At 58.3% G+C, this 26,480-nt stretch overlaps 3 protein-coding genes and 1 non-coding gene across 8 annotated transcripts; 3 read left to right on the top strand and 1 right to left on the bottom strand.

The window, feature by feature from the left end:
- Positions 1-422: 422 nt before the first annotated feature.
- Positions 423-4,104, top strand: Tnni3 (troponin I3, cardiac type). Its single transcript, XM_070000591.1, has 8 exons — positions 423-560; positions 806-818; positions 968-1,054; positions 1,477-1,518; positions 1,621-1,752; positions 2,313-2,402; positions 2,834-3,010; positions 3,956-4,104. Exons 1-8 carry the CDS (start codon positions 550-552, stop codon positions 4,037-4,039), a joined length of 636 nt encoding a protein of 211 aa, XP_069856692.1. The 5' UTR covers positions 423-549; the 3' UTR covers positions 4,040-4,104.
- On the top strand, positions 3,831-12,394 carry Tnnt1 (troponin T1, slow skeletal type). 2 transcript variants are annotated; one of them, XM_070000590.1, is made up of 14 exons: positions 3,831-3,888; positions 6,472-6,514; positions 6,633-6,646; positions 6,878-6,904; positions 7,126-7,158; positions 7,941-7,962; positions 8,621-8,684; positions 8,837-8,953; positions 9,157-9,234; positions 9,428-9,541; positions 9,688-9,797; positions 10,152-10,242; positions 10,845-10,885; positions 12,242-12,394. In XM_070000590.1, exons 2-14 carry the CDS (start codon positions 6,483-6,485, stop codon positions 12,285-12,287), a joined length of 789 nt encoding a protein of 262 aa, XP_069856691.1. In that variant the 5' UTR covers positions 3,831-3,888; positions 6,472-6,482; the 3' UTR covers positions 12,288-12,394. The 2 variants fall into 2 exon arrangements, with proteins under 2 accessions (XP_069856691.1, XP_069856690.1); XM_070000589.1 differs by lacking the exon at positions 3,831-3,888 and adding an exon at positions 5,328-5,382.
- A 1,186-nt stretch (positions 12,395-13,580) lies between these two features.
- On the top strand, positions 13,581-24,829 carry Ppp1r12c (protein phosphatase 1 regulatory subunit 12C). 4 transcript variants are annotated; one of them, XM_070000584.1, is made up of 22 exons: positions 13,583-13,984; positions 16,543-16,673; positions 16,752-16,870; positions 17,369-17,528; positions 19,934-20,078; positions 20,158-20,232; positions 20,644-20,717; positions 20,784-20,911; positions 21,112-21,185; positions 21,420-21,578; positions 21,675-21,742; positions 22,218-22,310; positions 22,417-22,507; positions 22,684-22,767; positions 22,839-22,899; positions 22,995-23,086; positions 23,163-23,203; positions 23,292-23,391; positions 23,617-23,721; positions 23,875-23,925; positions 24,013-24,063; positions 24,151-24,829. In XM_070000584.1, exons 1-22 carry the CDS (start codon positions 13,670-13,672, stop codon positions 24,235-24,237), a joined length of 2,304 nt encoding a protein of 767 aa, XP_069856685.1. In that variant the 5' UTR covers positions 13,583-13,669; the 3' UTR covers positions 24,238-24,829. The 4 variants fall into 4 exon arrangements, 3 of the variants coding, with proteins under 3 accessions (XP_069856687.1, XP_069856685.1, XP_069856686.1); XM_070000585.1 differs by having other exon boundaries at positions 13,584-13,984; positions 22,998-23,086; XM_070000586.1 differs by lacking the exon at positions 21,420-21,578 and having other exon boundaries at positions 13,582-13,984.
- Positions 18,868-18,974, bottom strand: LOC138812934 (U6 spliceosomal RNA). Its single transcript, XR_011367649.1, has one exon. It is a non-coding gene; the product is annotated as a U6 spliceosomal RNA (small nuclear RNA).
- Positions 24,830-26,480: the final 1,651 nt, after the last annotated feature.

The raw sequence follows: 26,480 nt of genomic DNA, 5'->3' as shown, positions 1-26,480 counted from the left end.
CCACACCCGGACCCTCAAACCAACCAACAGGTACTGTGTGGCTAGCAGATTTGGAGCTCAAACTGACTCTAGGACAATGAAAAGCATAGGGGACATTCTCAGCGGGGGCTGAAGGTGGAGGATCTTGGGTCTCGGAGGGAGGAGGGACTGAGTCTGGATCTCTGCCTTTGAGAGCAGAGGGGGCTGAAGCTGGACTCTATCCGAGGTGGAAGGACCAGGGCAGGGCCCTGTAGTCTTGGGATTGAAGGAAGGGGCTGGGGATCTGTCTTATGAGTCTGCAAGAGGAGGGGGTTAGAACTTGAAGGTCAGAGGGAGGAGGCCACTCGGGATCTGGCTGGAAGTCCGCCCGCCCCACCCCTCTTGCGTCATCCTTTCCCACCCTGGTGGGGGAGGAGACAGTATATTTAGTGTCTGTCCTCGGCCCTTATCTCAGCGTCCTCACCCAGGCTCGAGCGGACCGGAGGAGACTGCAGTTTGGGGACCGCCAAGGTCACCCCAGACACCCCTCACTGGCCTGGCAGGAGCCCCCTGCTCTGCCTCCCACCTCCCATGGCTGATGAGTGTGTGGGGACCCCCAGGAAAGAGGGATGGGGCGGTCTGTAGGGTTCTGGGAGGCTGGACCAGTGTGTGTGGGGGAACGCAGGGCGGGGTCCCGGGGAAGCAAGGTGAGAAAGCGAGAGGGGATCGGACTCCAGGCACCCCGTGGGAATGGACGGGTGGCCCCGGCCTCAACGGGGCCTCCGACATCCCTTCGGGGCGGCACCGCCATGGCCCACTAACCACCCTCTCCGTGTTCCCCTTGCAGGAGCAGCGAAGCGGTGAGTGCCACGAGCTGAAGCAGGGGTGGGGGGTGGCCTGGGGCTCCTGGGTGGGTGCCACACTGAGGGGTCTGCAGGGCGCAGGGGCTGGGGACGAGTGGGGACCTCTCGGTGGTGATGCGACTTCTGACCCTCTCCTTTACCCGCAGGCTGGGGAACCGAGCCCCGCCCCTGCCCCCGTCAGACGTCGCTCCTCTGCCAACTACCGGGCTTATGCCACGGAGCCCCACGCCAAGGTGGGCGGGGCCGGTGCATCGATGGGCGGGGCTTGCGGGGGCGGGGTCAGTGCCCAGTGGGGTTTAGGGTCTTGTGTGAGGCCTCCTGATGGGAGGGCGGGGCCAGGCCTCAGAGCCAGGGGGTGGGGTTTTGCTGTGGGCGGGGTTAAGATAGGTGGGCGGGCTTTCTGGAAAGGATAGGTTCCTATTGGTGGGAGCTGCCTGTGGGCAGAGTTCCGCTGTCCACAGGCTGGGGGGTGACTGGTCAGTGCCTAGCGGGAATGGAGTCCTAGACTGGTGAATGCATTTGAGAGGCATGCAAAAGGCACGCAAATGGGGAGCGACCCCCAGTCTGTACGCACTTGACTGGGGTCGTGGAGTCCTTCCCACTGTCTATCACGTGTCCCTCCTTGACTCCTACATGCTCCACGTCGCCATGGCAGAAAAAGTCTAAGATCTCTGCTTCAAGGAAACTGCAGCTGAAGGTGAGGCTGTCCGCCTGCGGGCGGGTGGGGGCCGGCAGGGCCCTGAGGGGCTGGGTCGTTACTTTATGGGGCGGGGCCGGCGTGCCCCCTTCCCCTCTGCAGATGCTGATGCTGCAGATTGCCAAGCAGGAGCTGGAGCGGGAGGCGGAGGAGCGGCGCGGGGAGAAGGGCCGTGCCCTCAGCACCCGATGCCAGCCTCTGGAGCTGACCGGGCTGGGCTTCGAGGAGCTCCAGGTGAGGATGGACGGATCGCCGGCCTGTGTGCCTGGGCTCAGGCGTGCAGGCAGGACGGCGCCTTCTACCCGGGGCCTAGCAGCCCAGCAGAAAAAGCCCGGGGAGAGCGCCCAGGTCCAGAATTCAAGCCCCACAACCCACCAAACGTAGCGCTGGACCACTTTAAGCCACAGCTCCACTTCCAGTTTTCCGGTGGTTCATTGGAGATAAGGGTTTCCTTCCTGGGTCGCCTTAAACTTGCAATTCTCAGATCTCAGCCTCCTGAGTAGCTAGGATGAGCCAAGGGCAGCTGCCTGGCTGTAGCCTTAATCTCGGGAAAGCAAAGAGTTGGGTAACAGCCATTTCCAAAACATGGTTCCTCTAGCCAAATTCTCTGGAGTCTAGGCTCCAGTCTCCCACTTGCAGACCAGATGGTCAGGCCCCAGCCCTCTTCCCTCAGACCCAGAGGTCCTGACTTTAGCTCTTTCACCCAGGCCCAGGGTTCAAACCCAGCCCTCATCCCGCAGACCTGGGAATCCCATCTTCCATGACCCCACAACACACCCATTTCCCTTCACCAGGAGCTATGCCGGAAGCTCCACGCCCGGGTGGACAAGGTGGATGAAGAGAGATACGATGTGGAGTCAAAAGTTACCAAGAACATCACGGAGGTGGGAGTCCTGGGCGGGGTGGCACCCTCGGGGCTGGGGTCTCAGTCTGGCTCTGGCAGCTGCTTTTGGTGACAGATCTCAGGGGAGTCAGGACCACTGTGGCAGATGAACGTAATATGGAAAAGGAAGTGTGTTTCAGCACATGGATAACAGGAGCAATGCTGGGGCTGGGACATGTAGATACTCTTGTGGAACTGTGTAGTTGGAGCACTGAACAGTGTAATGAACTCAAGAATGAGTGGGGCCTTGTGGCTTGCACCTCGCTGGCCATGATGTGTCAGAAGTGTCAGGAGACGAAGCTCGGGCACATCTGACAATCCTGAGTTCCAGAATTGTCCCCCTGAATAGCAGTAGGGGTCCAGGAAGGGAAGGTGAGCGTTGGAGGGAACTGTAAGGTGGGAGGCACATGGGTCAGACCTCCACACCCTCAGATTGCAGACCTGACCCAGAAGATCTTTGACCTCCGTGGCAAGTTTAAGCGGCCCACCCTGAGGAGGGTGCGGATCTCAGCAGATGCTATGATGCAGGCACTGCTGGGCACCCGGGCCAAGGAGACCTTGGACCTGCGGGCTCACCTGAAGCAGGTGAAAAAGGAGGACACTGAGAAGGTGAGCATGGGCAAGGCCCCTGGGCAGGGCCTGGGAGCTGCGATGGTGCTCAGATGAAGGCTGTGAGCAAGTGTGGAGGGAGTTGTGGCAGCTGGCAAAGGTTTTCAGTGAGAAGCACAGGGGACACAAGAAGTACAAGAGGAAGGCAGGAGGTGAGCTGCACAGGGGACACAGGAAGTGCATGAGGAAGGCAGTAAGACATGAAGAAGGGAAGATAGTAAGTGCATTGGGGAGAGAGGAGGCAAGAATCAGGAAGTTGATGACTCTACCAGAAGTTCATGAGAGAAACAAAGCAACTCAGGAAAGAAGGGAAAGACAGGAGCATAGAAGGAAGGGAAGAAGGAAGCTGATGCAAATTGTACAGAGAAGTATTTAAGGGACACAGGAAATAGAAAGAAGACAGAAGATTAATAGTAAAGAAGTACTCAAGAAGATAGCAAAAGCTGGGTGCCAGTGTCTCATGCCTGTCATCCTAGCTACTCAGGAGGCTGAAATCTGAGGAGTGTGGTTCAAAGCCAGCCTGGGCAGGAAAGTCCATGAAACTCTTATCTCCAATAAACCATCAGAAAACTGGAAGTGGTGTTGTGGCTCAAGTGGTAGAGTGCTCACCTTGAGCTGAAGAGCTGAGGGATAGCGCCCAGGCCCAGAGTTCAAGCCCTATGACTGACAAAAAAAAAAAAAAAAAAAAAAAAAAAAAGCAAAGTATATAAGGGGACAGGAAATGCCATGAATGAGACAGGAAGTACATGAGGAGGACAGGAAGTACCACAAAGGGAACAGGATGTGCATGGGGGAAATGAAGAGGGTTTACAATAGTGCTAGAACCAGATTCCTGGCCAGGCATCCAGAACACAGCGGTCCAGCAAGCTCCAGGGAAGGTAGGGGACACCCGGGGATGGGAGATAGGAAGAGATCCTAAGCTTTGACCTTATCCCTCACCCCCAGGAAAACCGGGAGGTGGGCGACTGGCGGAAGAACATTGATGCGCTGAGCGGAATGGAGGGCCGCAAGAAAAAGTTTGAGGGCTGAGCCCGCCTGGGCCACCTAGGCCCTGGGAATATCCCTGAGGAATAAAGTCTCTCTCAGAGCCCGAAGTGACTGCTTGTCTGCGGCTGCGCGGAGGCTGGGGAAGTCAGAAGGGGAGGGCCCATGTCCCCAAGCCATGGCCCGGCCCAGGCAGGCTGGACTTCTACCATGGGTCTTGTGGTCACAATTCAAAAGAGAGGGACAGAGACAGAGGGGTGCTGGGGAGACAGCCACGGACCCATGAGAGAAGAAGGATGACAGAAACACAAAGGAAGAAAACAGACTAGGGTACTCACTGAGCTGCAGGTAGATGGCAGAGATACAGAAAGAGGAACCCAAAGAGGGAAAAACCACATGGACTCACCAGACTCGGAGAGAACTAGAGAGACAGGCACATGCGCCCCCCCCCTTCCTCATGGAGCACAGAGAGAAAGCCAGAGGGAAACTGAGGTATGGACAGACAGTCAGGGGCCACCAGGAGCCACACACACCAAGGGGCAGAGACAAAGTCATAGACAGAAAATCCTGAGAGAAGAGACAAATAGCAGAACCCAATCAGAGAGCCAGGAAAGGTCGAGAAACAAAACAAAAGATGAAGACCAAGCGGCAGAGGACGCCTGTTTTCCAAGGCTGGTGTCCCTAGAGTTCAAGGTCATAGCTTGGCTGGAAAGGGGGTGGGGCAGAGGCTACAAAAACAGACCCGTGTCAGGTGGGGGGGAGGGGGAGGTCGCTCCAGTTTAATGACACCCCGTCCTCTCCCCTCCCCGCCACACCTGCTCCCCAGCTTTAGAGCCTGCTGTCACCAGGGTGGCATTCTGGTGACAAAGGGGTGGGGGCGGGGAGAGGGAAACAGAGGGACAGAGATGGAGAAGTTCAGAAAGACAGAGATACACCGGTGGAAGCCCTCAGGAGTCGTTGGTGAAACAAATGGAGCCCCGGAAACGGAGAGAGGGAGCAGGAAGTGGTCTTGTATCCACTTTATCATGAAGCAGCCTCCTAGCGCTGGCTGTGTGCCCATTCTAGCACTTCAAAGCTCGGGCGCTGGATCCCCGTCAGGGAGTTATTTAGTTCTCTTTGAGGGGGGTGCCTGACCCTGGCCCAGGCTCCAGGGGTCACCGATGGCGTCTTGGAGCATCTGGGAGATGCCTGGACTCACGGGAACGGGGGCAGGGTGGTTGGAGCTTTGGAGCTGTGGCACTTGTGTCTGAGCAAAGGAATTCTCTCCCCTCCCCTGACCCCGCCTCCGGGGCGGGGCTGAGCTTGCGGCTATAAACCCTGGCACTCGTGGGCCAGGGCTTTCTGCAAAGGCTCCCACTGCCATTAGAGCTTCTGTGGCCTGGCCTTAGGTAAGGGGGGGTGGGGGGCTTTGGGGTCTGGAAGGTCTAGGGGAGGCACAGAGGTAGGCACAGAAGGTTTGGGAGTGTGGGAGACAGGAATGGAGGAACAGGTGTTGGAATTTGAGGGTTGTTCTGGGGAACACTTCCCTAGGACTGCTTGGGACTGGGGTGGGGGAAATCACAGAAATCGGGGCAATCTGGCCTAGTGGGTCAAACAGCTCAGACAGTAGATGTTCTCAGTGTTGTTTAAGAGTTTGAGAGCCTAGAATCAGAGTATCCGCTTTGGGGGTGTACTGGTGCAGAGTGCTATGAAATGCACCTCCGAACTTGACCATCAAGGTATGTTTCTTGGGGGATGTCATATACCTTGAGGTCTAGAATTGAGGTTCATACCTGCAGTGTCTGAGCTGTATATATGTGCTCTTTCATGAACTGGGGACCGAGGAGCTGGAGTTTGATGGAAGTGTTGGTCTGTTTCCAGGGGTCACAGATTTGAGGGTGTCAGAATCTGTGGGTCTTAGGATTTGGGGGGTCCCTTAATCTGGGAACTTTGGGGCCTAGAGGGTCATGGAGATGGGAGAGGTAAGGCACCCAGCCCTCTGTGGATGGGGTGAAGGTGTGGGAGCCCAGCAGGGGGGAGTGGGGGGAGGGGGGACGATGGGGCTGGCAGTCTCAGAAGCTCTGAGGAAATGTCCCGTTCAGCCAACTACAACATACCCCGAAATAGCACTCAGGGTGGGGCAGCCATTGTCTTCAGGCCACCGTCCCTTCTCTGGTACCCCTAATCCCACCGGATCAAGTTCCAGAACCTGTCACAGGACAAAAGGGGACAGACAGTAGCGTGTCACAGGACAAAAGGGGACAGCTGTGCACGGGGTGGGGCCTGCAGCCCTCCAGCTGCCCTAGACACGTTCCAAGCAGACTGAAGACTAGCTTGGGCCCTAGCCTCCTCCCTCAGATCCAGGGGTGCAGACCCCAGCCTCTTCCCTCAAAGTCGGGGGTCCAGGCTCCAGCCTCCTCCCTCAGACCCAGGGGTCCAGGCTCCCAGCTCCTCCTCCTCGGTGGCCTCCCTCACCCCGCCTCTTTTCTGGCCCTCAGGTTTCTCCAGGATGTCGGACCTCGAGGATCAAGACTATGAGGAGTAAGTGGGGGGTGGGGGGACTGGTCATGCGGTTAGCCCCTCTGCCCCTCTCCCTCCGTCCCCTTCCCTCCCCAAGAGGACTAACTATGCCTCCTTCTCTCCATCCGTCCGTCCTCAGGGAGCAGGCGGAAGGTGAGTGGCAATGGGGACCCGGGTCTGGGCCTGGGGGCCGCGCAGGGGTGCAGTGGGGCGCGAGGCGCCCAGGGCCGCCTGCCCGCCCCGTCGGGGCGCTGTGACCGCCTCGTCGGGGCGCTGTGACCGCCTCGGGGCCGGGTGCACAAGGCCGGGCTCGGCTCTCGCCCCGCCCTCCGGCCTGGACCCCAGCTCCTAACGTCCCCCTTGTCCGCCCCGCCCGTCCAGCAGAGGAGGCAGCCGAGGAGGAGGAGGAAGGTGAGGCCCGGACTCCGCGGGGAGGGCCGAGCTGGATGCCGGGGTGCGGGGCAGGGCGGGGTGCGGGGCTTGGGGCGCTCGGACCATGGAGTGCGGGCCCCCGCGGCCGCGACTCACCCTCTAACCCCCGCTCCGGTCTCTTCCCTCCTGCCCGCGCACCCCGTGTGGCCGTACCCCCTCCCCGCACCCCCAAACCCCGCTTCTCCTCCCGCTCTTCCCAGCCCCCGAGGTGCCGGAGCCAGCGGCTGAGCGAGGTAACCACGACTGCTTGGCTTCCCGAGAGCGATTTCGGGGGCCTGGGGATCCCGATATCACGCGGCCGGCCCGCCAGCGTCGCCCCTTGGCTCCTGGGTAACCCGCGCGCCCCGGGCCCGCCCCCACACCGCGCCAGGCCACGCCTCCACGCAGCCACGCCCTTTAAGCCCAGGCGGCGCAGCGCCCTCTGGTGGCTAAGAAAGGAAATGGCTCTGCCGCCCTCGAGTCTTTCCCTTCTTTAAAGGGCCCGGCGCCCCCGCCTTGCCTGTCGTCTTTCTCCTCCATATACATTCAGAGGTTGGGGCCTGGATTTGAGGATCGCAATAGAAACAGGGTGTCTGTCTCCCAAAAGGGGAAAGGGGCCTGAGGCCAGATCCCCGGGGTAGCTGGATGAGCAGAAGGGCCGGGACCCCTCCGTGGCTGGGCCTTCTATTATTATTGCTATTATTATTATTATAATGGTGGTGAGGCTGGAAGCCAGGTCCTGGGCCCCGTAGGCAACTTCCCTCATTGAGCTCAGTCCCCACCTCCACCCCCCCAGGCCTTGATGGCGGCCAGCAACTCTGGGCTTATTAGGGGCGAGGCTGGGGTCCGAGGGCCCCCACACCAGGTCTGAATGTATATCTGATACGCGTACCTGGCTTCCTCCTCCTTCCTCCCTTCTCCTCTTCCCTCCTCCTCAGCCCTGATTCTAGGGTGCTACCCTGGGTTCCTGGGGGGCTGAGGCTTGGGGCTGCTCTGAATTCTTGCTAATAATCTTTATATCTTCCACCACCCCCAGAAGAGGAGCGCCCTAAACCCAGGTGAGCCGAGGAGGGAATGTGAGCCGTGGTTGTGCTTCTTATAGAGGTTCGCCCATCTCCAGGGAGAGGGGGAAAGAAAGGAGGAGAGGGCTGAAATCAAAGAGCCCGCAGGACTTTCTTGTTCTCATTTCCCATCAACCCCAGACAGCTGGAAGTGAAGCTGTGGCTCAAAGTGGTAGGGTGCTAGCCTTGGGTGAAGAGCTCAGGGACAGTGCCCAGGTCCTGAGTTCAAGTCCCAGGACTGGCAAAAATAAATCTTTAAATCTCAGCTTTTTTTTGGTCCTGGGGCTTGAACTCGGGGCCTGGGCATTATCCCTGAGCTCTTCAGCTCAAGGCGAGCAGGTTTTCTCTAGTTTATTGGAGATAAGAGTCTCAGGAGCTGGCTTTGAACCATGATCCTCAGATCTCAGTCTCCTGAGTAGCTAGGATGACAGGCGTGAACCACTGGTGCTAAGCTTAATCTCAGCTTCTGGAGTTGCTCTAGTTACAGGCCTGATAAGCAACTGTCTACATTTTTCTATTGTATCAAATCTGTGTCATCTGCTGGTTTTGTTTTTTCTGACAGCCCCATGGGATCTCTTGCTGTCACTTGGGCAGCGGGAGGGCTCTGGGGTAGCAAGGGCAGCCTGCTCACGCGGTTACCCCTCTGACTGTGCAGCCGTCCAGTTGTGCCTCCTCTGATTCCCCCCAAGATCCCCGAAGGGGAGCGCGTGGATTTCGATGTAAGCGCTGCGGTGGGCCAGGCCTGGTGGCCTTGGGGGGGCGGAGGGGGCTGAATTGAGAATTGTCCCTTGCTGTACAAACTGTGTCATTCCTTCCTGCTGGGAGGGGCTGGGTCGGTGGGGTCACGGGGTGATGGGGCCCTGGCCCGCAGGACATCCACAGGAAGCGCATGGAGAAGGACCTGCTGGAGCTGCAAACGCTCATCGACGTGCACTTCGAGCAGCGCAAGAAGGAGGAAGAGGAGCTCATCGCGCTGAAGGACCGCATTGTGCGTGCAGTGCCCGTGGGGTCAGGGGTCCCCTCTCCTCTCCACGTGGTGTCTGGGGACTTGGGGGGGACACATTAGATGGACTCCCTTCAGCCCCAGGCGGAGGCTGGACCTGCTTCTCTTTCCTCTTGATTTCCAGGGGTGAGGGCTGGTCTCCTCACCCCCTTACTCTCCTTCTCCCCTTCACCTGCCCCCACCCCCAGGAGCGGCGCCGGGCCGAGAGAGCTGAGCAACAGCGCTTCAGAACAGAGAAGGAGCGCGAGCGGCAGGCCAAGCTGGCGGTGGGTGCTGCGTCCGGGGCTGGGTGAGGCCGAGCAGGCGGTGGGCGCTGCGTCCCGGGGCTGGGTCTGGTGGGCCCCTAGGTCACCCCGAGCTCACTCGGGATGCAGCTCACTCACGGCGCACCCTAAGTCCCCTCGGGACTCGATTCCGCCCCGTGTGGCGCCCCGTGGGTGAACCCCGCCATTCCCGCAGGAGGAGAAGATGCGCAAGGAGGAGGAGGAGGCCAAGAAGCGGGCGGAGGACGACGCCAAGAAGAAGAAGGTTCTGTCCAACATGGGCGCCCACTTCGGGGGCTACCTGGTCAAGGTGAGGGCGGCCTGGGGAAAGAGGGGGTGGAGGCCGGACTCGCGGTCCGGCGGGGGCTGGGTCTGAGGGTGGAGGCCGGGGTCGGGGGAGTTGCTGCTCTGGACTGGACACGGGTTTGGTCCAGGCCTCCGCTCCCCGCCCCGCAGGCAGAGCAGAAGCGGGGAAAGCGTCAGACCGGGCGGGAGACGAAACTTCGGATCCTGTCGGAGCGGAAGAAGCCTCTGAACATCGAGTACCTGGGGGAAGACCAGCTCCGGTAGGTGGCGCGGGAGGCGGAGGGCCTGGCCCTGGAGGCGGCGGGGTCTGGCACTGTTAGTCGGGGTGCGTGTCTCCCTCTATCCGGGAGCTGCTGTGCTCTCTGGGAAACGCCTCTCCCTCTTCTCTCCTCCTCTCCCGCCCCACTTCATCTCCCTCCTCTTCCTCCCCGGTGTGCTGCGGACCCACGGTGGGTCCCTCACCATCCCGACCCGGTAACTGCGAGATCGCGGTGCGGATGGATGGAACCCCCGCGCCTCCTCCGCGCTGTGTGACTCCGGCCCGCTCCCTCGGCGTCTCCGGGCTCGGGACTTGCTGGTTCCCCTCCGTTACAGCCCGCCCTCCTCCTCGCCAGGGAGAAGGCCCAGGAGCTACTGGACTGGATCCACCAGCTGGAGTCTGAGAAGTTCGACCTGATGGAGAAGTTGAAGCAGCAGAAATACGAGGTGAGGGCTGGGAAGGTGGCTCAGTGGTAGAGCGCTTGCCTTGCAAGCCTGAGGCCCTGGGTTCGATTCCTCAGCACCATATAAGCAAAAAGAAAAAAGCCAGAAGTGGCGCTGTGGCTCAAGTGGTAGAGCGCTAGCCTTGAGCTGAAGAGCTGAGGGACAGCGCCCAGGCCCAGAGTTCAGGCCCCACGACTGGACCCCAAAAAAAAAAAAAAAAAAAAAAGAAATATGAGGTGAGGCGGGCCCTGGGCTCTGGGCAGGCAGGCCGGAGGCGGGCCCGGGGGTGGGTGGGCGGGGCCTTCCGGGTGGGTGTAGGCGAAGTGGGCGTGGCCTTCCGGTGGGACAGGGCCCGCCTGGTGGGCGAGGGCGGCGAGGCTGATGGCGTGGGTCTGGCAGGGTAAGTGGGCCCGGGCCTGTCGGGTGGGTGTGGGTGGCGTGGGTATGGCCTATAACGTGGGCGGAGTAGAGTGGATGGGCGTGGCCTGCTTGGGTGGGCGGGGCCGACAGAGTGGGCGGGGCCGGCAGTGTAGGCAGGGCCGGCGGGTGGGCATGCCCGTCCCCCTCCACCCACACACCCACCAGTCTTTCCCTCTCTCCTACAGATCAACGTGCTGTACAACCGCATCAGCCACGCCCAGAAGTTGTAAGCTGCCTTGTTCCTCCTCCACCCTCTGGCCCTGAGGCTCCCTGTCCACCCCTTAAAGCTATGCGGCAGCCCCCACTAATCCTGTACTCATGGTGTGGGAGCCAGGGATCTTAGTTCCAGAGCAATGCTGGGTGTGTGTGTGTGTGTGTGTGTGTGTGTGTGTGCATGAATGTGCTGGGAACACAAGCCAAGCCTCAGAACTCAGGACAAATGGCTCTACTTCCGTGCTTCCTCCTGACTTTCCCATGTCCCAGCTGGACCCGCCCCTGGCATCTGGTGGGCAGTGCCTGGAACTCTGCCCTGAGTCCCACACTGGACTGTTAGGCCCTCGCTTACTGCACCGAGGGCTCTGGCCCAGTGTCCTCTATGGCTCCATGTATTTTTCTTTGTTTCATTCTCAGTCTCTGTTTATTCCACATATAATATATATTATGTATATGTATATATGCTATATATACATATACTATATGTATATATGTGTATAATATATATGTATGTATATATGTATTATGTATATACATATATACATACTATATATACATATATATATAGTATATATAGATGGAATAAACAGAGCCTGAGAGATTAAAATATATACGTGTATATATATTTATATATTCTCGGGTTTGAACTCAGAACCTTATGTCGCTAAGCAGGTGCTTACCCACTTGAGCCACAGGCTTAGCTCTTTCTGTTTATTTTTTGAGTAGGTTCTCCTCCTCTCACCTGCTTGCTTGTTTGTTTTTTTCAGTCTGGGCCATGAGCTTCCCATTTGCCCTTCCCACCTTTGCTAGAATGACACACTATCACAGTCGAATTTTATTGGTTGAGATGGGAAGGGGGAGGGTGGGGAGAAATCGCAGTAACTTTTTACTTGGGCTAGCCTCAAAATGTGATTTTCTTGGCCTCTGACTCCCAACTAGCTGGGATGATAGGCCTGGCTTGTATGGTGCTTTTGAGATAGAGTCTTGCTGATTTTGCCCAGGTTCTCCTTGAACTCACCACACTCCTATCTCTGCTTCTTGAATAGCTGGGATCACACGTGCACACACACACACACACACACACACACACACACACACACACACACACACACACACACACACAGCACCATCCAGCATGCCACCCCGACATTGGGTCCCTCTTCCTCCCCCATCCCACCTATGAACCTCCTGACTCCCTGAAATCAACTCCCACATGGTCCACCTCCCACTCTCAGTGAATCTGAAGAGTAACTTGGCCTGCCTGGGCCTACCTCCTCCCTTGACTGGGGGCGGGTGCTTGGCTGATTGAATTGGAGGCCTGGGGTGCTGCAGATCCCTGCCTGACACCGCATGCATCTTTCTCCCACAGCCGCAAAGGGGCGGGAAAGGGCCGCGTGGGAGGCCGCTGGAAATGAGCAGCGCAGGACCCCAGACCCACCTTGAGGCGTCGGGAGCCAATCCAGTGGGTCCCACATGCAACTCTAAATAAATAAATGCTCTAAATAAAGGCTCCTCAGATACATCTGCTGCTGAGTTCTTTGATGTTTTTCCTGACCATTTGGGCACTCAGAGGAACTGGCATTTGACTTTTTTGTCCTGTGACCTGATTTTCTGGGATGGGAGTCCCCTGGCCTACAACCCGTTGTGCCTTCAGGGGTATGGCCGGGAAACTACATTCCCCAGCATGCCTGAGGTTGCCAAGGTTGACGTGACCTTTGCACCACAGCTTCTTGCTTCACACCTTCTTGGGGAAACTGTTTTCAAAGGCTTCTGGGATGAAGACCCACTTTCACGTGGGCTCTGGGGTTTTCCCACAACCTAGGCTGTTCATTCAAAAAGGTATTTTTTCTGGAGAGGTAACAATGTACTCATTACCTAACTCATGCAACTGTAACCCAGTGTATATCTATCTATCTACATGTGGTATTTTCTAGAATGCAAAAAGAATCCCTGCCCTCAGGGTGTTGATTTCTAACTAGAGGGGCTAGATAAGCCAGGATAAATGGAATAAATGGATTATACAGTGTATGAGAAGTGGGTAGCCTTTGAGGGCCGTAGTTCTGTATTATTATTATTATTATTATTATTTTTTTTTTTTTTTGTCAGTCGTGGGGCCCAGAACTCTGGGCCTGGGCTCTGTCCCTCAGCTCTTCAGCTCAAGATTAGCACTCTACCACTTGAGCTACAGCACCACTTCCGGTTTTCTAGTGGTTTATTGGAGATAAGAGGTTCACGGACTTTTCTGCCCGAGCTGGCTTTGAACCACGATCCTCAGATCTCAGCCTCCTGAGTAGCTAGGATTACAGGCGTGAGCCACCGGTGCCGTGCCATAGTTCTGTATCTTTCAGTATCTTTCAGTACCTTTTAGTTCCCCCCACTCCCATATCCCTTATCCTACCCGGCTCTGTTTCCTTCAGAGAACTACATCTCCCAGCATGCCGCGGACCGCGCTCCGGCCTTTTCCCAGAGTTCCCCGGGACAGGCCGTTTCCACTCGACTCCCTGGGAAGAAGTGCGCACTTCCCAGTGTGCCTGGGGGCATAGAGGGTCTAGCGACTTCCGTCCAGAGACTCCATTTCCCAGCGTGCCCCGGGATGACGTCCTGACGTCATCGCACCGGGCGGGGGCCGCGGGATTCCAAGGCGGCGCGAGGTGAACGGCAGTTCCGGCGGCGGCCCCCGAGCGGGTGGGTACGCTGTGGGGCGGCGGCGGTGGCGGCGGCGGCAGCGGCGGCGGCGGTTCGGCGCTCGCTCACTCGCTCGGTCGCTTCGTGCCCGGCCGTCCGGGCGGGCGGCGCGATGTCGGGCGAGGACGGCCCGGCGGCGGGCCCGGGGGCGGCGGCGGCGGCGGCCCGCGAGCGGCGGCGGGAGCAGCTGCGGCAGTGGGGGGCGCGGGTGAGCGCCGAGCCGGGCCCGGGAGAGCGGCGCGTCCGCACCGTCCGCTTCGAGCGCGCCGCCGAGTTCCTGGCGGCCTGCGCGGGCGGCGACCTGGACGAGGCGCGGCTGATGCTGCGCGCCGCCGACCCCGGCGCCGAGCCCGACCCCGCCGCCCCGCCGCCCGCCCGCGCCGTGCTCGACTCCACCAACGCCGACGGCATCAGCGCCCTGCACCAGGTTGGCGCCCCCACCTGTCCTCCGCTCCGCTCCGTTCGGATCGGACCCGGCCCCTTGGCCCTCGTTCCGCCCAGGCCCCTCTCCCGGGCTCTGGCCTTCCCTGGCCTTCGCTGGCCGCCCCAGCTCCCCGACCCCGAGCGCCCTCAGCCTGTGTCGCCTGTGTCCCCTCCGCGTCTCAGGCTGTCATCTTCCCCCAGCCTCCCGCGTGCCTCCCCCGCCCGCAGGCTGCCCGCCTCCGGCCGTTAACTTTTTGCCTCGCTGCCTCTGCTTGGGCATCTGCCTTGGGCGGGCTGTCGTTGCCGGGGGATGGTCTTTCCGAGAGGGCCTCCTCCCCTGTCCCCGGCGGGTGTCTCCCCTGCCGGTCCTCTCCTGCTCGCGCTTCACTCCGCCCAACCTTCCTCCCCACCGCATTCACTGGGTTTGAACGCAGGCTTTCCTGCTGGCTAGGTTGCCACTCTTATCTCCTGAGCCACGCCTCCATCCCCGGTTATTCTGGAGATGGAGTCTAGGGAACAATTTTTTTTTGGGGGGGGGGTTGGTCGTGGGGCCTGAACTCTGGGCCTGGGCGCTGTCCCCGAGCTCTTCAACTCAAGGCCAGCGCTCTACCACTTGAGCCACAGGGCCACTTCCGGTTTTCTGGTGGTTCATTAGAGGTAGGAGTCTCAAGGACTTTCCTGCCCGAGCTGGCTTTGAAACGTGGTCCTCAGATCTCAGGATTACAGGTGTGAGCCACCAGCGCCTGGCTCTAAGGAACGTTTTGTGCTGGCCTTGAACTGTGATCCTCCAGATCTCAGCCTCCTGAGTAGTTAGGGGTTACAGTGTGAACCACGTGCACCCAACTTAGTTGGTGGCATCAGGGGCTTGTCCATCACTTGGCAAAACTGGTACGCTCTTCTCTCTCCCAGAGCTCCTGGAATATTAGTGGCTAGGAGTGTGGGTTCTAGGAGTGGAAGGATCTGGAACTGCTGGGTCTGAGGGAGGAGGCTGGGGTCTGGACCCCTAGCTCTGAGGAAGGCAGGCTAATGCCTGGGAGGAGGGCCAGGCCTGGATTCCTGGGTCCCTGATGCTCAGGCCTCAGCCATCCTTCATGGATGCCTACGCAGGGCCAGGTCCTTGAAAGGGAAAGGCCCATCTCCCTGCTTGCCCCCCCTCTCTTTGCCATGGCAACGGAGTGGAAATAAACGTTCCCAGGGCAAGTGTGGCCCCCCTTGCAGCCTGAGTTTCCATGACTTCATGCTCCTGGCCTTGGAGCTCCCTCCCCCTCCTGCAGATGGGTAGCTTGGGAGCAGTGAAGGCATGGGGGGGGGGTAAACTTACCCTGAGAACCCCGGACTCCAGCACTGGTGCAACTGCTGGCTGGGTGCTGTGGGGGCCCAGTTAGCACTCAGTTCCCTGGGACAAGGGGGTTAGACAGGATGGGCCTGAAAACCCCTGCACAGAGTAGGCCTGCAACCTCAACATTGCATTGCTCAGCCTGGGTGCAGAAATAGCCTCTTCAGTCCCATGTGCATCCTACCCCAAACCATTGTTCTGTCCCTGGCAGGTACTAGTGTGTATACAAGTTCACTGTTTTTGTTTTTGTTTTTCCTGTGCTGTGGATGGGATGCAGGGACAGGCATCTGTCTTTACCACTGGCATGAGTGCTGCCCTCCTGCATGGCCTGCTTCTTTCCAGGGGTTGCATCCTGAGCAGGCTGCCCCATGCATTCTCCATTCAACCCCCTGGAAGTAATCCCCAGTCCGGGGAGTGAGTGGCCAGGGTCCTTTCTTGGTGACTGCTGGAAGTCCCATTCTAAGGTAGTCACTGTGGGTGATGCTTTGAGTCAGGGAGGTTCAAGAGTTCCACACGAGGGTTAGAGTGGTGGCTTAACATCTGTAGTGCCAGCTACTTGGGAGGTGGAAATGGGGGAATCACGGTTCAAGACCAGCCAGTCAAATATTTAAGTAAACTGCATCTTAATAAGCTAAGCTTGGTGGCATGTGCCTGTCACCTCAGGAAGATTGATGGCTGCCCTGGGCAGGAGACTCTATCAAAAAAACAAAACAAAAAAACCCCCAAAAAACCAAGCTCGTGGCTCACGCCTGTCATCCTAGCTACTCAGGAAGCTGATATCTGAGGATCGTAGTTCAAAGCCAGCCTGGGCAGGAAAGTCCGTGAGACTCTTATCTCCAATAAACCACTAGAAAACCGGAAGTGGGGCTGTGGGGCTGTGGCTCAAGGGGTAGAATGCTTGCCTTGAGCTGAAGAGTGCAGGGACAGCGCCCAAGCCCAGAGTTCAAGCCCCACGACCGACAAAAAAAAAAAAAAAGATGGCTCAAGTACAGAGCCTTGAATTTGGATCCCACTCTCCTCCACAGAAAGCCCCACCCCTAGATACAAACTCAACCCTTTCCCTCTGCCCATGCCCACTGGAGTCCACTCAACTCTTCTTGGCTCCAGGTGCCCCGCCCACCTGCCATGGGGTAGCCAGGGGTACCTTAAAGGACTGTGTGCGTGGAGGGCCCCAGGGCTATGCTGGGGAGGGCTGGCCTCTCACCGACAGCTGCTCGTACCCCCAGGCCTGCATCGACGAGAACCTGGAGGTGGTGCGCTTCCTGGTGGAGCAGGGAGCCACCGTGAACCAGGCAGACAATGAGGGCTGGACGCCCCTGCACGTGGCTGCCTCCTGCGGGTACCTGGACATCGCCAGGTGAGGCATGCTATGGGGACGGGACCTTGCTGGGAGGAGGGCTTGGGACTGGCAGGCTTGACTTCACCCTACCCCCAGGTATCTCTTGAGCCACGGGGCCAACATTGCTGCGGTCAACAGTGATGGGGACCTGCCGTTGGACCTGGCTGAGTCAGATGCCGTGGAGGGGCTTCTGAGGGCGGAGATCGCCCGCCGAGGTGGGCCATGGCATCCAGGACGAGAGCTTTGGGATGGTGCTGCCTGGGCTTAGAGGCCGTGTCATTCGCTGGGTGAAGCATTCCCCCACCACAGGGAAGTGGGCAGTCATAGGAAGCCCCCAGAAGTGGGCGGTCATAGAAGCCCCCAAAGTGCATAATTATGGAAGCTTTCCTGATGTGCTGCCCAGAGCGAGAGTGCATGCTGTGTGGTTGTCATTTTACATGACACTGATGGAGGAAACAAGCCGAACTGTGGGAGGTGGGCGTTTCCCAGGGGCATGGAGGGGCACGGGTCTTGAAATTGGGCTCCCTGAGTTCCAAAGGGCTCCCTACCCTGAAGGGCACTGTATCCCAAAGGGCACTGCACCTGGATGCTTCCAGTGGGGCAGGGCAGAAGTTGGGGCCCATCCAACCTTCCCCCTGGCCACCCAGGGAAGAACAGTGGGTTTGACCCCAGGAGGTGTGAGCCCCGCCCCTCACCTGTCTTCATTCTCCCAGGTGTGGATGTGGAGGCTGCCAAGCGGGCTGAGGAGGAATTGCTACTTCACGACACGAGGTGTTGGCTGAATGGGGGGGCCATGCCAGAGGCCCGGCACCCCCGCACTGGGGCCTCTGCCCTGCATGTGGCTGCAGCCAAGGGCTACATCGAGGTGATGAGGTGAGTGGGGCCACATGCACCCTCCCACTGCTTTGTCTGTGTTCCTGAGGCTACCTGTTTCCCTCAAAATGCAGCGTTACCTAAACCTACACGTTTTCATTGCGATTGAGGTAAAACAGGTCGGAATTTGTGACTTGTGACCGTGGGTTATTTAGAGATATCTCATCATTTATTACTGAATCCTGGTTTACCTGTGTTATAGTCAGAAAGTTTGTATGATACCATCACAGCCTTTTAAATATGTGGAGGTTTGCGCAGTATATGAGCTGGCCACTGTGGAGTCAGTCCTGTGTCCTCTATGAGGGCAGCTTTGCTTCAGATCTTCTCTACCTGGCAGGGTTCCCCTGTTTACTCCATCAGATTCTATAAGAGGTATGCCAGCATTTCTTGGCAGACTTGTGAACTTTGCCTGTGCCTCCTTGTCATTCTGATTTTTAAAAAAAATTTTTATGTATTTGAAGGCAGTGTTACTTGGTGCATATGTGTTTTTGTTTTGTTTGGGTTTTTTGTTTTGTTTGGGTTGGTCAAGGCTTGAACTCAGGGCCTCGGCACTGTCCCTGAGCTCTTTTGCTCAGGGTTAGCACTCTACCACTTTGAGCCACAGCGCCACTTGCGGTTTTTTTTTTTTAATTTAATTTTATTTTATTTGAGAACATACTGTACAGAGGGGCTACAATTACATGGGCAGGATAATGCATACATTTCTTACCAAGCATTGCAGCCTCCTCCTTTGTTTACCCTTCACCTCCCTTCCCAGCCTCCCCCCTCCCCCCACCCAATTATACCCCCCTCGCCCCCCCCCCCCCCCCCCGACATTGTAAAGCTGGTTTTGACATGACATTTTGTACTTCTCATTGTTGCAACAGGTCCACCTGAATCCTTAAACGACTTGTTTGTCCCCATCTCCTCCACATGTTATACTGACATCAAATATAGTGAAAGCGGGGGTTACACTGTGGGGGAGGGACATACAAAGCAACAAAGAAATAATCTTATAAATGCATTAGAAACACATGCATGAAAGAAACGAAAACATTAAAATACATATTTAAGGGTTCATTTTCCTAACATCACATTATCTGACCTTTTCCGCTTGACTCATACCTATACTAGATATTGCAAATAAAGGAAACCATGGGACCTATGCTTCTTTGGGCCTGGCTTACTTCACTTAATATAATTTTTTCCAAACCTTTCCATTTCCTAACAAATGGGGAAATGTCATTCTTTCTGATGGAGGCATAGAATTCCATTGTGTATATATACCACATTTTCTTGATCCATTCATCTACTGAGGGGCATCTGGGTTGGTTCCATATCTTAGCTATGGTAAATAATGAAAAATATGGAACGCTTCACGAATTTGCGTGTCATCCTTGCGCAGGGGCCATGCTAATCTTCTCTGTATCGTTCCAATTTTAGTATATGTGCTGCCGAAGCGAGCACGCCACTTCCGGTTTTTGAGTGGTTAATTGGAGTTAAAGAGTCTCATGGGGACTTTTCTGCCTGAGCTGGCTTTGAACTGTGATCCTCAGACCTCAGCTTCCTGAGTAGCTATGATGATAACCCACCGATGCTGGGTTGCATATATGTTTTGCACATTGTTGTGTATGTTCTTCCTTGTCATCTTCACCTCCATTGTGGATGTTACTTTGCAGTCCATTCACCTCATGGTAGAGGAGTTGGAGCTGGTTCCCCACTCACTTTTCAGGTCCCTTTGCTGCTTTTTTGCCATGTGACACTTTATTTTTTTAGCTTGAAATGGAATTAAGATGACTCCATCCTTCTCTCTGAACTTTTTTTTGGCTGGTTGTGGGGCTTGAACTCTGGGCCTAGGCGTTGTCCCTCAGCTCTTCTGCTCAAGTTGAGTACTCTATTACTTGAGCTACAGCACCACTTCTGGCCTTTTTCTGCTTATGTGGTGCTGAGGAATTGAACCCAGGGCCTCATGCATGCAAGGCAAGCACTCTACCACTGAGCCACCTTCCCAGTCCCCATCTCTCAGTTTGAGAAAAGGCTCTCACTAGCGCGACAGGCAGATGGAGAAGCTGCTGGGTATATGAGGGGGAGGCAGCATGATGCTGCCAGATACCCTCTCTCTAGGACAGCTAGGGTCCCAGAACCTGCTGCCCCAAGATTACCTTTGGGGGCTGGCAGAGGGTGCATTGAACCTACCTCCTCTAGGGGACACCCTTGCTCCCCACCAGGGAGTTCCCGGTCTCATGGGATTTGAGGAATGGGTTCAGGAAGCTTTGGCTGCTTGCCTGAGGGAAGAGGCAGCAGCCCGTAGGAAGAGCTTGGCGCTGTGGCTCTCTGGCCAGTGCAGGGATGTTGAATGTTCTAACTGGTACCACTGGCCACAGATGGCTATCTTGGCCCCTGACATCACCTGCCCTGGCCCTCAGGCTGCTCCTCCAAGCAGGCTACGATCCAGAGCTCCGGGACGGAGATGGTTGGACCCCCCTGCATGCAGCTGCGCACTGGGGTGTGGAGGATGCCTGCCGCCTGCTGGCCGAGCATGGAGGGGGCATGGACTCGCTGACCCACGCGGTGAGGGCCGTGCCACATGGTGGGGGCAGGGCCAGAGGCTCCCTCACCTGCTTGATTGTCTGCTTGTGCTCCTCCCCAGGGGCAGCGTCCCTGTGACCTGGCTGATGAGGAGGTGCTGAGCCTGCTGGAGGAACTGGCCCAGAAACAGGAGGATGTGAGTCCTGCGCTGCCCCAGGGACCCCTTCCCTGCCTCTCCCCCCACCCACTCTCTTCCTGCCCTGGGACCAGCAACAGCCCAGGGCTGTGGACAGGGCATTGCTGGACAGCTGGAGGTACTGGGTAGGGCAGGGCTAGTGCAATCCTGTGGACACCAAGGAGAGGAGGCAAGCCCTCTCCTTCCACATCCGGAGTGAAGGCTGCCCTGAGGTTAGGGAGGAGGGTAGCCCAGGCTGAGTCCCTGAGCCTGGCCTGGGCACCTCTTCCTGATGCTGGCTGGGAAAGCAAGCGTCAGTCCCGGTGCCCTCTGTGGCTGGAGTGCTGGCCGAGGCTGGGTGTACCGGTGCTGCTCTGCCTAGGCGCGCGCGCGTGTGGTGCCAGTGTTCTCAGCTGCCCCTCTCCCTTGCAGCTTCGGAACCAAAAAGAGGCTTCACAGAGCCGAGGCCAAGAGCCCCAGGCGCCCCTGAGTGGCAAACACCGGAGGTAGGAGGAGTCTGGGTGGGAGGCCAGAGGGGCCCCCACTTCCCCTCAACGCACGCTGCCTCCCAGGAGCTCCGTGTGCCGCCTGAGCAGCCGTGAGAAGATCTCCCTGCAGGATCTGTCAAAGGAACGCCGGCCTGCTGGGGCTGGGGCGCCCCCCATTCGAGATGATGATGAGGGAGAGGAGAGCCCCACAGGTTGGGGCCGGTCTGGATCCCTGGGTCTGAGGGAGGAGGCTAGGGTCTAGATTCCTGGGTCTGAGGGAGGAGGGGGTCTAGACCTCTGGGTCTGAGGAAAGAGGCTGGGGCCTGGACTCTTGGGTCTGAGGGAGGAGGCCAGGTCTTGGCTCTCTGTGGCACTGGCATATTCTGTAAGTTCCTGCCTGTTCTCCCCACAGAACCTCCCTGCCCAGAGCCAAGGGCCCTCAATGGCGTGTCCTCCCCACCGTCCCCAGGCCCCAAGAGCCTTGCGGTGAGCTAGGTCACACTGAGAGGCTCAGCAGGGGAGGTGGAAGGTTTGGGGGGGTAGGTGGACTACAGGTTTGAGGGGTAGTAGACTGCAGGTTTTGGGGGGCAGGTGGACTGCAGGTTTGGGTCCATTGAACATGAGCCCAGAGCTGGCGGGCAGAGGTTTGCTTGTCCTGTGGGTGACCTATGTCTCAGGAGAGGACTCTGTGACGTGACAGGTGGTGGTTCCTCTCTCCAGCTGCTGGAAGAGGCTGCCTTCCCTCGCCGCTTTGGTCTCCAGAAGACAGGCAGCTCCAGTGCCCTGGGACCCACAGAAAGGCGGGGGGTCGAGGGAGCCCCTGGGGCTGGGCTGCAGCGCTCAGCCTCCTCTTCGCAGGTGGAAGGGACCTCTGCTCAGGTGGGCGGGGTGGGCCTCCGCTCTGGTGGGCAGAGCAGGGCAGGGCACCGCCTGCCTCCATGGCAGGGAATACCTCCCAAGCTCTTTGCCATGCAGGTCCGGGAGCCACGACTTGCCAGGATTCCCCCTACTCCCTCCAGGAAAGTTCCAGATACCGCTCCTCTGTGAGTCTCTGGGCAAGTTGGGGTGGAGGGGAGGTGGGTCTGTCCTGGCTCATGATCCAGGGCAAGTCTGCTCTCTGGGCCTCCTGACTCTCCCCGAGTGCTCTCCCACTGCCTCCCCCCCCCCCACTACCCTCACTTCCCTTTGCGTGTATCAGACACAGTGAAACGCTCAAGGCCTCGGTCCTCTGCCTCCCTTCATGCCCTCCCCCACTTCTGTCTCATCCCCCTCACACCTATGGGGCTGGCTCTGTCCTCCTGGCTTCCTGCAGACCCTCCCATCTATGAGAGGCAAGGTCTCTGAGTCTCCATGTTTGCAGCTTTGCTGTTTCTTTTCCCTGATGTTCTTTACTCTCCTGTGCTCCCGGGTTTGCGTTTTTGTTGAGCTGTTGGGCTCAGCGCACGCAGCATGTTCTGCTGTGTCCAGTGCCCAGTGCAGATCTCAGGTCTGAGTGATGCTGACTTGGAATCCACACAGGTCTGACCCCGCCAGGCCCCCTCCTCCCTGTGCAGGAGGGCCTGCATCCCCAGCCAAGCCTGATGTTCCCGCTGACTCCCGGGACCGGCGGAGGTAAGGCTGCATGGGGTCCCCGTGCTGTGGCAGTTCCTGTCTGACTGTCAGTGTCTGGAGGGGGACAGAGCCCAGGGAGCACGCCTGAATGCTGGTCCTTCCTCAGGTCCTACCAGATGCCTGTGCGGGACGAGGAGTCAGAGTCCCAGCGGAAGGCTCGCTCCCGCCTCATGCGCCAGTCCCGGAGGTCCACCCAGGTGGGGGCCAGCTCCTGGTCTCCTGAAGAGGCTGTGCCTAGACCCTGGGTCTGAGGGAGGAGGCTGGGGTCTGGATCCCTAGGTCTGAGGGAGGAGGCTGGGGTCTGCATCCCTGGTCTGAGGGCAGACCTGGCTGGCTGACTGTCCCCTGTTCCCTGACTGTCCCTCTCCCACAGGGCGTGACTCTGACAGACCTGAAGGAGGCAGAGAAGGCCGCAGGGAAGACCCCAGAGCCAGAGAGGTCATCGATGCTCAGCTTGGTGAGCAGGGTTAGGTGAGCACTGTGTAGGGTACAGGCTCCTTGGTCCTGACTGCCCCCTCCACCCTGCAGGACCCGCCCCAGAGGCCCCGCGTGCCTGGTGTGGAGAACTCCGAGGGCCCTGCCCAGCGAGGTGAGATTCGCCTTCTGCAGAGTGACTGGGCAGACTGCCAGCTCCCACCAGGGCCTGGCTGGGCGCCCATACACTGAGTGATGCCCCTTCCCCAGCAGAGGTGCCCGACGGGCAGGGCCCAGGACCACTGGCTGCCAGGGAGCACAGCAAGCCCAAGGCCAGCAGAGAGCGGAGGGGGCCTGCGGAGGTGAGGGTCCGGGCCCTGGGGGGGCGGGGCTGGGGTCCAGTAGGGGATGACCCCTTCCTTCTCTGACTTTTGGCAGGGGGAGGAGGCAGAGCCGGGGGACTACAGTCCTGAAGGCAGGTATGTGGGCTGGGCCGGGCGGTCTGGTTGGTCTGTAGAATCCTCATCTTGACGCCCGCACCCCTGTGCCCCCTCCACCACTTCACAGTGCCGTGGATGGTGGCACGGCCCGCAGGCAGCGCGCCCAGCGGGACCTCCACCCAGAGCCGCAGCCAGGGCCTGAAGAGCCGGATGGAGGCTTCCGGAAGGTGCAGCCCATGCCCATGCCGCCTCTCCTGCCTCTGCATGCTGGGCCGCCCTTGCCCTGTCTCTGCCCTCCTGACTTGGCCTTCTGGCCCCACCCTCTGTCCTTGCCCTCCTGACCCAGCCTGCCCTCCCCCTGTCCTGACCCTGCCTGTCCCGCCCCCCCTTGCCCTGCCCCTGCCCTCCTGACCTGGCCTTCTGTCCCCCCGCTGCCTTGTCCCCCCATCTAGCTATATGCAGAGCTGCATCGGGAGAATGAGCGGCTCCGAGAGGCCCTAACGGAAACCTCACTGCGGCTGGCGCAGCTCAAGGTGGAGCTGGAGCGAGCCACGCAGGTGAGGATGCCCAGCTCTGTTGTCCAGCTGTGAGGGGCAGCCTGGGCCTGGGAGCTGGACCCTGAAAGTCAGAGGGCCAGGGTCTGTGCATCTGGTCTGACTGGTGGTCTGGGCTGGAACCCAGGCTGACCCGGCCTTCTCTGTCCTCTCCAGCGGCAGGAACGCTTTGCCGAGAGGCCGGCTCTCCTGGAGCTGGAGAGATTCGTGAGTGGGGGCTGCCTGGGCCGGGGAGCCTTGACCTCTGCCCCTGAGTGCCAGCCACAGGCGCCCTGACCTTGCCCCTTGTTCCAGGAGCGCCGGGCCCTGGAGCGCAAGGCTGCGGAGCTGGAGGAGGAACTGAAGGTGGGTGTGGGTGTAGGCGCTGGGCCGCTGACAAGCCCAGTGTGCTGGGTGGACCGCTGACCCCACTGACCCTGCCCTGTGCCCTAGGCCCTGTCCGACCTCCGAGCTGACAACCAGCGGCTCAAGGATGAGAATGCAGCGCTGATCCGGGTCATCAGCAAACTGTCCAAGTGACTGCAGAGCCCCGCACCCCATCTACGCAGCTGCTTCTGACACATGCACCCCGCCCCCGTGACCACGAGTGACCGGGCTCCGGGGGATGCCCCTGAGAAGCCATAACCCCCTCTGGGGACCTCAGGACCCAGAGGGAAGCACAGAGGCTAGGAGCCAAGGGGGCCCAGGCCAGGAGGGAGGCGGGGCTGAGCCAGGTAGGGGGATGTTGCCGAAAGGAGACGGGGGTGGGGGGCCAGAGAAGGGACCAGGAGGAAGCTAGGATCAAGCAGCCCGGGGATCACTTGCCAAGACCCGCGGCCACCGGGGCCCACTGCACGTGTGACGCCACCCAGCACCCCTCCCGAGCAGGGATCCAGGAATGTGCCAAGAGTTCTGCCCAGCCTCTGCCGACTGGGTGTGGACATAGGGTCCATGTGCAATAGGGAGGAATGTCTTCTATTTTTGCTGCCCCTTCCCCACCTGTTTTGGGGAGGGGGAGAAGGTATTTTCGAGACAAAGCACAGGCACAAATAAAAACGATAACATTGCCACTCCATGCCTTTAGCCAGCACAGGTGGGGCGTGGGTGGTGCTGTTTCTGGTTTTGGAGCTCAGGTGGTTTTTTTTTTTTTTTTTTTTGTCAGTCGTGGGTCTTAAACTCTGCCTGGGTGCTGTCCCTGGGCTCTTCAGCTCAAGGTGAGTGCTCTACTGCTTGAGCCACAGCGCCACTTCTGGTTTCTTATTGGTTTATTGGAGATGAGTCTCACGGACTTTCCTGCCTGGGCTGGGTTTGAACCATTATCCTCATATTTCAGCCTTCCGAGTAGCTAGGATGACAGGCGTGAGCCACCGGTGCCCGGCTGGATCAATAGGTCATATGAGTGGGTGTTGCAGGTGGGAAGGAGCTTGTTCACAAGGGTGTGAGGAATACTGTAGAAGGAGCAGCTTGTGAGAGTGAGGGCCCTAAGTGAGGCAGAAGTGGTTGGAGGTGAAGTACGAGGGTCAGCTGGGGTTGTGGACATGCTGGGCTCAAGCAGCCTTTCCAACAGATCGGAGTCAATTGTCAACATTTAGCATTTGAGATGACTCACATAGACAATCTGGAAATGTGCCAGCAGCCAGGTCTGGAGCAGAGGTTGGAGCAGCACATGTGTGACTCGTGCAGTCAGTACTGGCTGTACTCCACTGCCGGGCCCTGTGTACTGCTGCAGGGCCACGCTGCTGGAGAGGCCCTGCTGGGTGTGTGTGCGCGTGCGCGCATGCACGTTGTGGGAGAGGCCTGGCCCATGGTGAGTCGGGGGAGGGTGTGTGGGGTGTGCACATGGTACATGTGGTGCAGTGTGGAGTGTGGTGGAGTGTGAGTTGTGTACCTGAGTCCTTGATGTGGTGGGGGCTGCCTTTGCAAAGGCCCTGGGTTAGAAGCAGTTCTGACATGTTAAGATGAGATAAGCCACTGGGGGCAAACAAGTTGGAAACAAATATATTCTTTAAAAAAGTGGCGCTGTGGCTTAAGTTCAAACCACACAACCAACAACAACAACAAAAAAAGTGCCCGGCACGGTGGCTCACAACTGTCATCCTAGCTACTCAGGAGGCTAGATCTGAGGTTCACGGAACAAGACCAGCCAGGACAGGAAAGTCCATGAGACTCTTTATCTCCAATTAACACCAGAAAACTGGAAGTGGCACTGTGGCTCAAGTGGTAGAGCACTAGCCTTGAGCTGAAGAGCTGAGGGACAGTGCCCAGGCCCAGAGTTCAAGCCCCATGACAAACCAAAAAAAAACAACCAAAAACAAAAGCCATTGATAGTGCTGTGCAGTCCAGGGCTCTGAGGACTTAAGCTCAAGCCAGATCAGACCACCATGCCTCATCCACCTTGGCTTTTAGGGGGACATCCTGGCTGCTGCATTGAGAGTAGACTGGAGGTTGGGGAGTGACAGGTCAGCTACAGGTGAAATCCCATCTGGAAAGAATGGTGGCCTGGAGCAGGTGATAGAGTGAAGATGGTAAGAAATGGCCTGCTAGCTTGTTCACTGTTTCCTGCAGGCATTTTGGCCTGCAGCCTGGCTCAAGGACCCCTCATTAGGAAAGAGTGTGGAGAACAGGGTGGTTTTCTTAACTATTTGCATTTCTAGTTCCTCGACTAGAAGTGAGAAGTGGCAGCTGGGCATGGCAGCCACATGCTTGTGATCCCAGCACTTGGGAGGCTACCACAGAGCCAGGGCATTGCCGGCAGGAGGAAGCAGGCCTCGAGCCTGGTCATT

Source organism: Dipodomys merriami, unplaced genomic scaffold (assembly GCF_024711535.1).
Source record: "Dipodomys merriami isolate MVZ:Mamm:240054 unplaced genomic scaffold, mDipMer1.0.p SCAF_57, whole genome shotgun sequence".
NCBI lineage: Eukaryota > Metazoa > Chordata > Mammalia > Rodentia > Heteromyidae > Dipodomys > Dipodomys merriami.
This window is presented reverse-complemented; position numbering and strand designations above follow the sequence as displayed.